General features: G+C 44.1%; 1 protein-coding gene across 2 annotated transcripts in view; it reads left to right on the forward strand.

Annotated features, from left to right (window-relative positions):
- The window catches only part of SLC15A1 (solute carrier family 15 member 1), a 126,817-nt gene that overhangs the window by 71,963 nt on the left and 38,050 nt on the right, over window positions 1-16,804 (forward strand). For both annotated transcript variants that reach the window (XM_040421996.1, XM_040421998.1), the window contains exons 4-10: window positions 2,857-2,941; window positions 3,072-3,213; window positions 3,811-3,930; window positions 4,588-4,687; window positions 4,817-4,907; window positions 14,069-14,152; window positions 15,976-16,058. In XM_040421996.1, coding sequence (XP_040277930.1) covers window positions 2,857-2,941; window positions 3,072-3,213; window positions 3,811-3,930; window positions 4,588-4,687; window positions 4,817-4,907; window positions 14,069-14,152; window positions 15,976-16,058 — 705 coding nt within the window. The remainder of the gene's footprint in view (window positions 1-2,856; window positions 2,942-3,071; window positions 3,214-3,810; window positions 3,931-4,587; window positions 4,688-4,816; window positions 4,908-14,068; window positions 14,153-15,975; window positions 16,059-16,804) is intronic.

Consider the following 16,804-nt stretch of genomic DNA (forward strand, 5'->3'; position numbering starts at 1 on the left):
CGACCGGTTTTTTTTGCGGTCCGCAAAACGGATTTCCGTTGTTCCGTGATCGTTTTTTCTTCCGTGGGTCTTCCTTGATTTTTGGAGGATCCACGGACATGAAGGAAAAAGTCATTTTGGTGTCCGCCTGGCCGTGCGGAGCCAAACAGATCCGTCCTGACTTACAATGCAAGTCAATGGGGACGGATCCGTTTGACGTTGACACAATATGGTGCAATTGCAAACGGATCCGTCCCCCATTGACTTTCAATGTAAAGTCAGGAGTCCCTATTATACCATCGGATCAGAGTTTTCTCCAATCCGATGGTATATTTTAACTTGAAACGTCCCCATCACCATGGGAACGCCTCTATGTTAGAATATACCATTGGATTTGAGTTAGATCGTGAAACTCAGATCCGACAGTATATTCTAACACAGAGGCGTTCCCATAGTGATGGAGATGCTTCAAGTTAGAATATACTGAGAACTGTGTAATAACTGCCCCCTGCTGCCTGGCAGCACCTGATCTCTTACAGGGGGCTGTGATCCGCACAATTAATCCCTCAGGTGCCGCACCTGAGGGGTTAATTGTGCGTATCATAGCCCCCTGTAAGAGATCAGGTGCTGCCAGGCAGGAGGGGGCAGACCCCCTCCCTCCCCAGTTTTAAATTCATTGGTGGCCAGTGCGGCCCCCCTCCCTCCCTCCCTGCGGCGCATTGCTTATAGCACAGACCTGTCACTTACCAGTAGGAGGAGCGCCCGGCCGGTCACAGACATCGCAGGTAAGTATAATGCTTCTATTGCTAAGTAACCATGGCAGCCAGGACTGCAGTAGCGTCTTGGCTGCCATGGTAACCGATCAGAGCCCCAGCGATTAAACTGGGATACCGATCGGAACTCTCCGCTGCCACCAATGATGGGGGAAGGTGATTTTAATTAGGGGGGAGGGGAGAGGGGAGGCCGCACTGGCCACCAATGATGGGGAAGGTGATTTTAATTAGGGGGGGAGAGGGGAGGCCGCACTGGCCACCAATGAATATAATACTGGGGAGGGAGGGGGGCCGCACTGGCCACCAATGAGTTAAATACAGGGGAGGGAGGGGGGTCGCACTGGCCACCAATGAATTTAAAACTGGGGTGGGAGGGGGTCTGCCCCCTCCTGCCTGGCAGCACCTGATCTCTTACAGGGGGCTATTATACGCACAATTAACCCCTCAGGTGCGGCACCTGAGGGGTTAATTGTGCGGATCACAGCCCCCTGTAAGAGATCGGGTGCTGCCAGGCAGCAGGGGGCAGTCATGTACACAGTTTGTAGTATATTCTAACTTGAAGCGTCCCCATCACTATGGGAACGCCTCTGTGTTAGAATATACTGTCGGATCTGAGTTTTCACGAAGTGAAAACTCATATCTAAAAAGCTTTTATGCAGACGGATCAGCGGATCCGTCTGTGTGAAAGTAGCCTACGGACACGGATGACGGACGCGGATGACAATCTTGTGTGCATCCGTGTTTTTTCACGGACCCATTGACTTGAATGGGTCCGTGAACCGTTGTCCTTCAAAAAAATACGACAGGTCATATTTTTGGGACGGACAGGAAACACGGATCACAGACGCGGATGTACAACGGTGCATTTTCCGAGTTTTCAACGGACCCATTGAAAGTCAATAGGTCCGCAGAAAATCACGGAAAACGGAACAACGGACACGGATGCACACAGCGGTCGTGTGCATGAGGCCTTACTCTAGTAAACCTGGATATGATTTCACATAGCATTCTTACATAAAATGTAAATAATCTATTCTCATCTCTCTGCATTTACAATATCAGCCATTAAAAAATATATATTCAACCGTTTATGATTTATTATTCTATTCTGAATTTACTGTGCCAGACACTATGTGGCAAGGTTATCGAAAAGTTCCAGGCAGGGAATTGATATATCACTGAACATCACTAGAAGTGCAATTAAATCAATCATAAATCAATTAAAATACAAAGAATATGGAAACATTTAAAATCTACTATAACAGAATGAATGACATTTTAAAGGGGTTGTCCAGCCATATAGATAACGTATAGTCAGGATAGGTCATCAATATCTGATGAACGGGGGTCCAACACCCAGGACTCCTGCCGATCAGCTGTTTGAAGAGGAGGAAGAGGTCTTACTACACCACCGCTACACAGGAAATAACACGTAGTGTAAAGATGAGGAAGCGGAGCTCACATGGAGCACAGCCCCCTTGTCAAACAGCTGATGGGTGGGGTTACCAGGTGTTGGACACCTGCCGATCAGGTACTGATGACCTATCCTGAGGATAGGTCATCATTATATGTGGCTGTACAAACCCTTTAATCTCCCTTTGGTGATCACATTTTTCTGCCTGGCGCAATCAGTAGATCTATCAGTAGATAGACGCCAGATCTGTGAACTGAAGTACAGTACACATACAACCGTTGTGTCCGGCTCCTAGCCTAAAATAGCTGGCCGTACTCAACTGATATGTGTGAAGCGGGCCTTGGGAGAACACTGAAGATATTTCACAAGTTTAAGGGTTACTCCTATCTTATAAAGTGTTGGATATTGTTAGAATATACCATCAGTATATGATCAGTGGGGGTCCGTCTGACCACTGGGACCGTCTGGGACCACTGATCCTGAGACATCAGTAATGATTTAGTGCTGCATTCCCTTCAAAGTTTTCACAACACAACAGCACCTGAGCCACTCACTATGGTGCCATACAATTCAGAACTTCAATGCAGGCGAAATACAGTTGTGTTCATTTACATTGTAATTTTTCACAAAATTCAGAAAAGAAAAAAGACATGACACTTGTTAACTTTTTTTTTTTTTAACCTTTTACAGCCAGGATGCTTCGGCTACCCTCTAAGTATCTTCTTTATTGTCATTAATGAGTTTTGTGAAAGGTTCTCCTATTATGGAATGCGAGGTAAAGTATTACAGATCATTTTTCCTTTCATATAAATTCTGGAGGCGGACAAAATTAAGATGGGCACCTGCTAATGGCAAATCTTCAATTAATCTTAAAACCATCTGCTCTCTTTATCTTCTCTTTGTAGCTGTGTTGGTTTTGTACTTTAAATACTTTCTACAATGGGACGACAACCTCGCCACTGTGGTTTATCACACATTTGTTGCTGTGTGCTACCTGACTCCAATCTTGGGGGCTATCATTGCTGACTCTTGGCTGGGAAAATTCAAGTAAGTCATCTTGTAATGAGTTATAAATGTAAAACCTTCACTAGTGAGATGTTTTGTGTGTGACAAAAATACGGGAAGTAATGGATACAAATGAGCTCTTAACAAGCTCTGCCTCTAATGCCACCAGATGTAAGAGGCAGAGCTTGTTGAGAGCTCATTTGCATCTCTTTCTTCCCAGAATTCCAGAGGAGTCTCCTCACACCGATTAAGGCGCTCTCTCCCCAAGGAGAGATCGTACCCCCAAAAAAATACAGAAGGCACTCTCCACTTCTAAAAAATCAAAAGTCATTGACTAACATTTGTATGCAAAATCTACAAGATTTCTATTGTTAGTGAAACCTTCCAAACTTTAAGTTTATAAATAAAGTTTATTAAAACCTACCGTAAATGTCCTAAAATGATTTTGAGCTGAGTTTGCCACGATTCACTACAATATCACAATATGCTCTGTGGTTTCCTATGGGACCATGAAAACCTAGTGAGTTGTCTTAACCCAGAAAGTTATTGCAATGTACAAAATACAAAGTTACGGTAAATTACAAATTCAGTTAACATCACAACATGTTTCTCTACTGCATAAAATGTCTCTACTTTCAGGACCATCGTATATCTGTCTATTGTTTATGCGGTTGGCCAGGTCATTATGTCTGTCAGTGCTATTCATGATATTTCTGATGGGAACAGGGATGGAATACCTGACAATATTCCTCTTCATGTGTAAGTACTTCAGGGTAGTTTTACATATAGCTGTTTTTTTTATCTGAGCAGATTGCTATATAGTTTTATAGCCATCAGGAATTTCTGGCCCTATACAGACAAACCATGTGTATTTTTTTCATTAATCCAATTGGAAAATTATGCTTTGTATGCCCTAATAATATATGACTATTTATGGAACACTCCTTTGAGGTAGGTACTGTAAGTAAATTTTTGTACGAATTAAGGTGCTTTTGCACGTGCAGAGCTAAAGCTGTTTGTTGGGAAGGAAGCGTTCCTTCCTGACAATTGGCTGCTAGTTCAGTGCAGGTGACCACTGCATTTACATATAGAGATCACCTCCACAGTATGGGGACAAGCAGTCGCTATTGCGATCGCTTGTTCTCATACAGCTGTATTGTTTCTGGGCAGCAGATTGCTGTTTAGTCCGCATGATCTGCTGCCCAGAAATTATAATTTACATGCCTGCACTAACGACAGGATCACCCAATGAATGAGCGTTTTGCTCATTCATGGTGGCAACGAGCGTTTGCAGAAACGTTTGTTCCAATAATCTGCCCTATAATCTGGACATGTAAAATTACCTTAAGCTTGTACAAGGAAGTTAAAAAAATTTTTTTTACATATTGAAGTAACATCAGTTGTCCTTTCTCATAGTGGTTTATCAATGATTGGCCTTATTTTAATCGCTTTGGGAACAGGAGGAATTAAACCTTGTGTTGCAGCCTTTGGTGGAGACCAGTTTGATGAGAGCCAGGTACTGTATATTCTTATATTAGTGATAAATCCATTTTCTGTCTTTTTATGAAACATTTGCAGCAACGATCCAACCTTCTTATATCAGTTAACTGAATAGCATGTGTGATTGTGTATGTTTCTACTGCAGGATAAACAGAGGGGCCGCTTCTTCTCTATCTTTTATCTGTCAATCAATGCTGGCAGTCTTCTGTCTACTATTATCACTCCCATCCTGAGAGGTAAGTAGGACATTTTCAGTTGTTGCATTTTTTTTTATGATTCCCACCAGCCAGGTAGTATCCTCCTGCTTCAGGACTGTAGTCTGGCTTCATCCTTCAGTGCAGGATATCTGCTTACAAGTAGAATCAGAGGCATGTATGTAGAGCTGCAACCTGTAGGCCCTGCCGCAACATTTTGAAGAACTTGATGTTTCAATACAAGGTAATATAATAGACAGCATGGTGACTTGCATTGTAGTCATGGGTTTAAATCCTACCAATGATAAAGGCTTCTTCTGACTCCTATCTCAACACATAGGAAATGCGTCAAATTGCCCACCCAGCCAATCACTGGCTATGGTGGGTCATTGCTCTAGCTAGTGATTGGCTGATAGGGAATTTCATGGCGTTTCCTTGGTGTTCTAATATAAGTTGAATCTAGAGATCAGCGAGGACCCAGGCAGTCTCAGAATTGCAGGAGTAGGGGACTGCTGGAGATGAGTATGTCTTCTTTTATGTTCTTAAGTCCTTTTTAGGGGCAAACCCCTTTAATAATAGTTTCTATACTCGATATCAGTGACCTCTAGACTGCTTTATATTATCATTCAGTTTAATAACCAGCAATAAGTAGTGCACATTAGTGGCACGTTCGGGGTGGGCCCCATTCACTTTAATGGCAGGCAAACCTGAAAAACCTTCAGGTCATATTTGCAGCCAGCAAACACTTACTAGAAGTACACAAATAGTCCCACAGCATGGACAGTGATATACCAGAGGGGGATCATTAGCAAAAATTCCCACAAAAAATATGTATTTTAATCAGGGGCCATTTTTATGCGTCTTAAAGGGAAATTTAAAAAAATGTGCCCTGCTGGAGCCTAAAATATTTTTATTTTAGGCCACGGGAGTACGGGCCCCAAAAATTAGGCAGTCACCTGACAGAAAAGAACTTGTGATTATGTGGCTGGAGGTACATTAGGTGGTCACTGGATAAAAATAGAACTGTAGACCACTGGAGTAGAGGCCCCAAAAATTAGGCATTCACCTGACACAAAAGAAATTGTGATCCTGTGGCTTAAGGCACATTAGGCAGTCACTGGATAAAAATAGAATTGTAGGACACTGGAGTATAGGCCCCAAAAATTAGGCATTCACCTGACACAAAAGAACTTGTGATTCTGTGGCTGGAGGTACATTAGGTGGTCACTTGATAAAAATTGCACTGTAGGCTACTGGAGTAGAGACCCCAAATATTAGGCATTCACCTGACAGAAAAGGCCTTTTATGCCGCTGTATATAAATAAGACAAGGACCATTCTTTGTTCTGGGTGGTGGCAGATATGTGTGGGCTGGCATGAGGAAATTCAATTACACGTGGTCGTCACAGGTGTTGAATTCCTCCGAGATCCATTCCTCATGAATTTTTATAAATGTGAGGTAGTCCACACTGTCGTGAGCTAGGCGAGTGCGCTTATTGGTCACGATCCCCCCTGCTGCGCTGAACGTCCTTTCGGACAGGACACTCAACGAGGGGAAAGCCAAGAGTCCCCTGGCAAATTGTGCCAGCTCTGGCAATAGGTCAAGCCTGCACACCCATTAGTCCAGGGGTTCCTTGCTTTTCAGAGCGTCCACATCAGCCATTAACCTGATGTAGTCGGACACCTGTCGGTCTAGGCGTTCCCTGAGACTGGATCCGGAGGGCGGCTGTCGATGGTTTGGCTGCAAGAATGAACTTATATCCATAGTGCCCAACACATCTTCAAACCGCTCTCTTCTTGCAGGCGCGGTAGGATTGGTTACTCGCACCTGTTTCGCTGTGGGTGGAAATTCCTCTGCCAGCGCCCGCAACAGCAGAATGCAGCATCTCTTGCAGCAAGGCCTGGAAATGCTGCATTCTGCCAGCCCTCTGTGATGCTGGTAACATGTCTGCCATTTTGTGTTTGTACCGGGGGTCTAAGTACGTTGCTACCCAGTATTGGTCCATGCCCTTTATGCTTTTTATATGGGGGTCCCTCTGCAATAACTGGAGCATGAAGGCCCCCATTTGCACTAAATTGTAAGTGGTGGAGCACCCTAGGTCCCGCTCATTGCCCAGGAGAATGTCGTCCTCGGTCTCCTCCCCCCAGCCACGGACAACACCATGGATCCCTTAAAAGTTTGAAGTCCCCCATCGAAGCTTGCTTTTCTTGCTCCTCCTCCTCCTCCTCCCCCCAGCCACCATCCTCCCCTGACTCTTCTTCAGACTCCTGCTGACTTGTCTCAGATGGAGTAGCCTCCCCTGGGAATTCATTCAGCATTGCGACTTCCTCATCTTCCTCCTCCTGCTCCTCGACGGCTTGATGAATGACACGACGCAATGCACACTCCAGAAAGAAGGCGTAAGGTACGATGTCACTGATGGCGCCCTGGCTGCGACTGACCAGTTTGGTGATCTCATCAAATGGCCGCAGAAGTCTGCATGCGTCGCACATGAGCAGCCACTGGCGCAGTGAAAAGAAACCAAGCTCCCCAGATCCTGTCCTGCTGCAGAGTTCGTACAGGTAGTCGTTAACGTCACATTGCTGCTGGAGCAGCCTATCAAGCATATACAAGGTGGAGTTCCAGCGCGTCGGGCTGTCACAAACCAGACATCTGACGGGCAAGTGGTGTCGCCGCTGAACGTCAGCAAGGCGAGCCATAGCCGTGTAAGATCTTCTAAAATGGCCAGAGATTTTCCAGGCCTGCCGCAAGACGTCCTGGACCCTGGGGTATTTGGCAACGAATCGCTGTACGACTAAGTTCAGGATGTGTGCCATGCACGGCACGTGTGTCATTTTGACCTGTTTCAGTGCGCTCATCAGATTGGCACCATTGTCGCACACCACTTTACCATCTGTCAAATTGAGCAGGGTTAGCCACTGATCGGCCTGTGACTGCAGAGCTGAAAGCAGTGCAGGACCGGTGTGGACGTCAAATAGGTTCTGGGGAGCTTGGGGGGCGCAGCGGAAGAGGCGGTAACAGTGAAAAAGGAGGATTCAGCCGAGGAGGAGACGGAGGATGGAGTAGGAGAAGGAGAAGAAGAGGCAGGCCTGCATGCAATCTGTCTCAGTAACACTAAACCACACGGTAGCCACAGGTTACATGCTTGACGGCCGTCAGAAGGTTCACCCAGTGGGCAGTAAAAGTTATGTACCTTCCCTGCCCGTGTTTGCTAGACCATGTGTCTGGGGTCAGATGTATCTTGGCACCGACACTGTGTGCCAGAGATACATTCACTTGCCGCTGAACATGGCCATATAGCTCTGGGATTTCCTTTCTGGGAGAAATATTTCCTTCCGGGGACCTTCCATTGCGGTGTGCCAATCGCCACAAATTTTCTAAAGGCCTCCAAGTCCACCAGTTTATATGGCAGTAGTTGGCGGGCTAGCAGTTCTGACAAGCCAGCGGTCAGACGTTGGGCAAGAGGGTTATCCGGCGTCATCATCTTTTTACGCTCAAACATTTGGGCCACGGAAGCCTGCCTTATGCCAGATGAACGCAACGATGGCATGGTGGAAGGTGGAGTGGAGGACAAATGGGAGGAGAGAGGAAAAGGAGAAGAGGCAGGACGTGGAGTGCCGGGAGTGTGGTTTTGTGGGTTCTGACAGCGTTGCTCCCACTGGGCTCGGTCATTAAAGGCCAGGTGCCTTCTTAAGGTGGTCATCCCTAGGTGAGCGTTGGGCTTACCGCGACTTACTGTATGCGTTGACAGCACAGGCTGCAGATGACAATACTATTGTCAGCAACTGAGACGTTAAAAAAATAAAACATTGCGGAGCCATGTGCCAGCATCCTGGAAGCATCATAAGTGACCATGCATGGTGAATGGCTGGCTCCAGATTCATTTGCAGTCTGCTTTTTGCCTTCTGTGCCCTGCGAGCTGTGCCTGCTTCTCCTCCTTCTCCTCTATCTCTGCTTCTCTGTCTCTCCCTCTGAACTCCCCTCCTCTTCCTCTCTTGTGGGCAACCACGTGACGTCCATCGACACATCATCATCCTCACCTTCACCACCACTGACATTTGAGATCTCGGAGTAGGCAGCAACAGCGGGGACCTCCATCTTTGGGCTGATCCGGGTACTGTCGTCAGACCGCTGGGTGGTGGCCGTTGCTACCTCCTCTTCCGATGTCAAGAATGGCTGCGCATCGGAAAGGTCTGGGAATTGATGGGCAAATAATTCCGCAGACTCGTGTGGAGCAGGGCCGGATTAACGTGGGGGCGGATGGAGCTGCAGCTCCAGGCCCCTGCATGAAAATAGGCCCAGCAGCCTGCATAGGCCAACCGGAGCTAGGCCCGCATAGACCGCCTCACTGAGGTTGCCTGGCGGCCACCCCGCAACCCTTTATTAGGACCGAACCGTGCCGACTGTCAGATGATGACAGGGCCGGCGCGCAAGGAGAAATCTCCCAGGCTGGCCCTTTACAGAACTCACCAGGACAGTGACAGCTGACAGATCAGGTCAGGTGACAGGTCAGCTGTGCACGCCGCGCTGCGACTCCTCCCCTGGGATCTAGGCCATGCCGTAAAGTGAAAGACCGTTACGGCTGCTGTGCGCGGGAAGTTCAAAATTCTTCCTGCGTGGAGTCAGGGGTGCTGCCAGCGGTGAGTCGCCTTCAGCAGCCTTCAGTGTACTGCCCAGAAAACAACTCATAGGCGGTAAGTAAATCAGCATTGGCTCACCTCACCTATTATACTGTATACTGTATAATTTATACATGTCATTCAGGAGCATGGAAAAGCTGAGTGAGAAATAGTCACCTAGCTCTTCAATGCTCCTGAGTGGTATATCTGCTTATAATAGATCATGTATTATAAACAGATATGCCTATAGGCAGATTTGCCACTCAGGAGCATGGAAAAGCTAGGTGACTATTTCTCACCTAGGTTTTCCATGCTCCTGAATTGCATATCTGCTTATAGGCATATATATCTTTATAATAGCTGAGCCTGATCTATTATAAACAGGTATGCCATTCAGGAGCATGGAAAAGCTAAGTGAGAAATAGTCACCTAGCTCTTCAATGCTCCTGAGTGGTATATCTGCTTATAATAGATCATGTATTATAAACAGATATGCCTATAGGCAGATTTGCCACTCAGGAGCATGGAAAAGCTAGGTGACTATTTCTCACCTAGGTTTTCCATGCTCCTGAATGGCATATCTGCTTATAATAGATCAGCTATTATAAACAGATATGCCTAAAGGCAGATTTGCCATTCAGGAGCATAGCATGGAAAGGTTAGGTGAGAAATTGTCACCTAGCTTTTCCATGCTCCTGAATGATATATCTGCTTATAATAGTTCAGCTATAACAAACAGATATGCCTAAAGGCAGATCTGCCATTCAGGAGCATGGAAAAGCTAGGTGACTGTTTCTCACCTAGCTTTTCCATGCTCCTGAATGGCAGATCTGCATATAATAGCTTGGCTATTACAGGGAGTGCAGAATTATTAGGCAAGTTGTATTTTTGAGGATTAATTTTATTATTGAACAACAACCATGTTCTCAATGAACCCAAAAAACTCATTAATATCAAAGCTGAATATTTTTGGAAGTAGTTTTTAGTTTGTTTTTAGTTTTAGCTATTTTAGGGGGATATCTGTGTGTGCAGGTGACTATTACTGTGCATAATTATTAGGCAACTTAACAAAAAACAAATATATACCCATTTCAATTATTTATTTTTACCAGTGAAACCAATATAACATGTCAACATTCACAAATATACATTTCTGACATTCAAAAACAAAACAAAAACAAATCAGTGACCAATATAGCCACCTTTCTTTGCAAGGACACTCAAAAGCCTGCCATCCATGGATTCTGTCAGTGTTTTGATCTATTCACCATCAACATTGCGTGCAGCAGCAACCACAGCCTCCCAGACACTGTTCAGAGAGGTGTACTGTTTTCCCTCCTTGTAAATCTCACATTTGATGATGGACCACAGGTTCTCAATGGGGTTCAGATCAGGTGAACAAGGAGGCCATGTCATTAGATTTTCTTCTTTTATACCCTTTCTTGCCAGCCACGCTGTGGAGTACTTGGACGCGTGTGATGGAGCATTGTCCTGCATGAAAATCATGTTTTTCTTGAAGGATGCAGACTTCTTCCTGTACCACTGCTTGAAGAAGGTGTCTTCCAGAAACTGGCAGTAGGACTGGGAGTTGAGCTTGACTCCATCCTCAACCCGAAAAGGCCCCACAAGCTCATCTTTGATGATACCAGCCCAAACCAGTACTCCACCTCCACCTTGCTGGCGTCTGAGTCGGACTGGAGCTCTCTGCCCTTTACCAATCCAGGCACGGGCCCATCCATCTGGCCCATCAAGACTTACTCTCATTTCATCAGTCCATAAAACCTTAGAAAAATCAGTCTTGAGATATTTCTTGGCCCAGTCTTGACGTTTCAGCTTGTGTGTCTTGTTCAGTGGTGGTCGTCTTTCAGCCTTTCTTACCTTGGCCATGTCTCTGAGTATTGCACACCTTGTGCTTTTGGGCACTCCAGTGATGTTGCAGCTCTGAAATATGGCCAAACTGGTGGCAAGTGGCATCTTGGCAGCTGCACGCTTGACTTTTCTCAGTTCATGGGCAGTTATTTTGCGCCTTGGTTTTTCCACACGCTTCTTGCGACCCTGTTGACTATTTTGAATGAAACGCTTGATTGTTCGATGATCACGCTTCAGAAGCTTTGCAATTTTAAGAGTGCTGCATCCCTCTGCAAGATATCTCACTATTTTTGACTTTTCTGAGCCTGTCAAGTCCTTCTTTTGACCCATTTTGCCAAAGGAAAGGAAGTTGCCTAATAATTATGCACACCTAATATAGGGTGTTGATGTCATTAGACCACACCCCTTCTCATTACAGAGATGCACATCACCTAATATGCTTAATTGGTAGTAGGCTTTCGAGCCTATATAGCTTGGAGTAAGACAACATGCATAAAGAGGATGATGTGGTCAAAATACTCATTTGCCTAATAATTCTGCACGCAGTGTATAAACATGCATGCATATAAGCAGATATGCCATTCAGGAGCATGGAAAAGCTAGGTGACTATTTCTTGCCTACCTATCTTTACCAAGCTCCTCAATGGCATATCTGCTTATAATAGATTAGCTTTTATAAACACATATGCCATTCAGGAGCATGGAAAAGCTAGACGTGAATAGCTTTTTCATGCTCCTGAATGACATATCCAGCAGCACTAGTTAACTCCTTGGGGGGGGTGGCTATACATAATACAGCCATCTATATAGATGGCTGTATATTTAAACTGTGGCCAGAGATGTACACTTAGGCTAAGTTCACACAGCAGATTTTTCAAACGCAAACCCGTGCGTAAATCTGCTTCAAAATTACACATGAACTTTAGTCCAAAAGACTTGAATGGGATTACGCAGACCCGTTCACACTTCAAACTTATTGCATGCGTATTTTCACATGTGTAATTTTGCGTAAATTCACACTTTATTTGTGCTATAAAAAGTTGCTCTGCGTTGCGTTTTCATTTTCTATAAAAAGGCCCATTAAAATCTTCTGCACCAGGCCCATGATGCTCTTAATCCGGCCCTGGTGTGGAGGGGCTATGGTGGTGGTGGATTTGGGGGTGGACACAGCAGAGAGTGAAGAGGAGCAGATACAGAGGATGAGGAGGGTGCAGAAGCGGAAGGGTGAGTGAGCCACTCAACCAACTCTGGTGCCTCCTTTGAAGTAATCACACGCGCCTTCTCCAACTTCCCACTTAGGCTCTGGCCTGGTGCACCTGCCCGACCCCTACTATCCCTGCGGAAAGGCCTGCCTCTTCCTCTGCCTGTCATTTTCAAAATGACCCTGTGCCTATGTCCCTAGAGAAGAGCAGTATTTGTGGAAGCAGGTATATTGAAGGCCTCCATCAATATTTGGTGGAAGCAGGTATATCTAACCCCTTAATCAATCTTTTGTGGAAGCAGGTATAACACACCCCTCAATCAGTTCAAATGCACTATATAGAAAGTACATTGTAGGTATATCACACCCCTGCCTTAATCAGTTTTTTGGGGGGGCAACTGGTATATCACACCCGTTGCAATTAGTTGTTCCGATACCGTTTGAACCTCTATATATCTGCGGTATCGCAGCAGAACCGCACACAACTGCTGCACAGTTTAGATGCACTATATAGAAAGTATATTATAGGTATATCACACCCCTGCCTCAATCAGTTTTTTGGGGGGGCAACTGGTATATCACACCCGTTGCAATTAGTTGTTTCAATAGCATTTGTCCCTCTATATAGCTGCGGTATCGCAGCAAAACCGCACAGTTCAAATGCACTATATAGAAAGTATATTATAGGTATATCACACCCCTTCCTCAATCAGTTTTTTTGGGGGGCAACTGGTATATCACACCCGTTGCAATTAGTTGTTCCAATAGCGTTTGTCCCTATATATAGCTGCGGTATTGCAGCAGAACCGCACACAACTGCTGCACAGTTCAAATGCACTATATAGAAAGTATATTATAGGTATATCACACCCCTGCCTCAATAGTTTTTTTGGGGGGGCAACTGGTATATCACACCCATTACAATTAGTTGTTCCAATAGCGTTTGTCCCTCTATATAGCTGCAGTATCACAGCAGAACCGCAGCACAGTACAAATGCACTATAATATACTTTCTATGTTAGAAAGTATATTATAAGTATATCACACCCCTCTGTATATCACACCTATCGATAACACACCTATACCAGTCCTTAAAAGGACTCTTGTGGCCCTATTAGCTAACATTTGGTGTCCCTAACAGCACGGTTGGGTGAACCTGATAAATTGCGGCACCTCCTATATTGGGCCAGGACTTGCCTGCCCTTATCCCTTCCACTGATTAGGAGCCAGCGCACATCTGAAAAAACTAATACTCGCTATCTTTTCCTGACGGCCTTATTGTAATTAATCCAACCACTGCCTCCTTAAATAAGGTTTCTCCACTATTAACCCTTATTGTATTGTGCCCATTTGTCTTTTTTTATCCTTTTAAGATGGATAAGGGTGATCTGAAATATTTTCCATAACCGGCACAAAACCTAAATAATATTTTAGGGCAGAAATATTTTAGTGCCATGCAATGAGAGAAAGATTAATATGAAGACTTTTAAAATATATATTTTTGTGATTTTCAGGCCAGGAGTGCGGTATTCACTCTCAGCAGAAATGCTATCCTTTGGCCTTTGGAGTGCCTGCTGCTCTCATGGCGGTTGCGCTAGGTACGTTTTAAGCACTAGTGGTAATTAGGTACTCCATTTTGTACAAGCTTGCATCTATGGCCGGCTTTGGTGTTGTCAGAATCTTTCCATTATCTGTGTATAGTGATCTATTCCATAATGCACTAGACTTCAGTCTTCTACTGACTGCATCTATATGCCATTTTAATTACTCATGACCAGGTTTTCCTTCATTGAAATAAATGGGCATCTTATTACAGGTGCTTTTAGTTAAAGAGGACCTTTCATGCAATTTTATTAAGGTAGATATATACCTGTACTTGCGGAGTACCCCCCACTGATGTTGCCACCCTGCTTGATTTTTTTAAATATGCCTCCTATGCCCCGCTGTGCCCCTGGCTGTGACGCTCTGCGCTGCGATTGGACAGCGCTACAGCCAGGGAGACTTAGACGCCCACGGAGAAAGACTCAGTCTCCTCCTCATTGCTCCGATGCTCAGTATTAGCATACTGAGCGGGAGAAATCTGGCGGGGCATAGAAGGCACATTTTAAAAAATCAAGCAGGGTGGCAGCATCAGTGGGAGGTACCCCGCAAGTACAGGTATATATCTCCCTTAATAAAATCACATGAAAGGTCCTCTTTAATCTGTTGCAAAAGTACTTGACATGTCATGAAAGTCTTACAATTCTTTTTGCTTTTTAGTGCATCATAGTGGCTCAAGTTTATCTGCATGTATTTGGAAAACCAGAAATAGCACATTATGAGATCATGCCTTATGCTTAAAGGCTATGTACACCTTCATAGGCAATTTTTTTATGATTGCATGTTACTCATTTTTGGAAAATAATTTTTTCAATTGGCCTTTATTAAAAATATTGAGCTGTTCTATCACAAAGGGTTAACTGTTTTTCTAGCTGTGTGACTAGTACTTTCAATTTGTGCAGCTCTTCTAATAAACCTTATCTCTAAACTACTAAAACACTTAAACACTCATTTAAGCTACATTCTTATCAGTAAGATAAGAACTGAGCTATAATGAGTATTTATAATGTCAGAGAGCAGAGTATTTATAATGTCAGAGAGCATAGTCCTTCAGCTCCTGGTCTAACGGAAAAGACAGAAAATCCAAAGGGTGCTTCTAGAGCATCTCAGATCTGTACAGAAAAAGGGTTCCATATTTTTTATAAAGACCAATTAAAAAAAATTTTTTAGCTTAAAATGAGTACAATGCAATAATAAAAAAATTGCCGCCAAAGGTCTACATAAAAGGTGTACATAGCCTTTAATGATCCTTCTGCTTTACTGCACTGACATGCTAAGCTGTACTATATCTGTACAATAAGCTGAGTTACTCAATGTTTCTAAGCCAAGTAACTGTTACAAAAAAAAAACATCAACATACTGCAAGGCACCATGAAAATGCAATGCAATCTGCAGGAAGTGTAATACAGATCAGGAGGACCTGAGCACATTGATATATAGTTTTATTTGCTCTTTCTGAGCTCAGGAGTCACATGTGCGTACTTAGCAGTGATTTACAGCTATGTATATATACATATAAAAGGAAGGCTGTCAGTCACTGATAGGACTGCCCACAAGACTACTGAAATTGAAAGCTCCTCCTGCACTATAACTTGTTGCCTACAGACCGCACTGTGACAAGTTTACTTCTAAAGGCTTAGCATGGAGATCGTGTGAGTAACCCTATATGCATGTGTACCCCATGAGACACACCCACCACAGGTCAAGAACCTAGGCAGTACAGTACAGGAGGCTATTTATCAGTCTTCACAAGAATCCCAAAATAGTTTTTATGTTGTAAGCATTTGGATGGTAACATTATCTTTCTTCTATTTTCCTCCAGTTGTATTTATCGTTGGAAGTGGAATGTACAATAAAGTGTCTCCACAGGGTAACATTATAGTTCAAGTTTCCAAATGCATCTCGGTTAGTAAACTAATGACATTATTGTAAATGCTCCTTTATCAAAGTTTTCTCTGAATCTTGTTTTGAACAAATAAAATAGGGTAACTCATAGTATTACTCACTATTCACAGCCACTTGATTAACTTTTTGATAGAAATTTTACTTACACTGTGTGGACAAAAGTATTGGGACACACCTCTGTATTGAATCCAGGTGTTTCATCCAGTCCCACTGCCACAGGTGTATAAAATCCAGAACCTAGTTATGCCTTTACAAACATTCAAACATTTGTCAAAGAATGGGTCGTTCTGAAGAGCTCACTGAATTTGAACATGGTACTGTAATGGGAAGCCACCATTGTAACAAGATAGTTTGTGAAATATGTAGATATTCCATGATCATCTGTTAGAGGTACAGTATTATTTTAAAGTGGAAGCGTTTAGGAACCATAGCAGGGTTGTCGAGTGTTGAGGAGCTGCGGAGTGCCAAACCTCCAGTTTCCATGACCAAGCATATGGAAACGTTCAGCGGAGTGATGAATTTCTTTGTCTGGCAAACTGATGGAAGTGTCTGGGTTTGGTGAATGTCATTGGATTCTCTCCTGCCTGACCGCATTGTACCAACCGTAAAGTTTGGAGGAAAAGTGATAATTCTATTGGCTTGCTTATGAGGATTTGCCTAGTTTTCTTAGCTACATTGAAGGGAAATCTTAATGCTTCAGCATACCAAGACATGTTCGACAATTGTAAGTTTCCAACTTTGTAGGA

The sequence above is a fragment of the Bufo bufo genome, chromosome 3 (assembly GCF_905171765.1).
Source record: "Bufo bufo chromosome 3, aBufBuf1.1, whole genome shotgun sequence".
Lineage (NCBI taxonomy): Eukaryota > Metazoa > Chordata > Amphibia > Anura > Bufonidae > Bufo > Bufo bufo.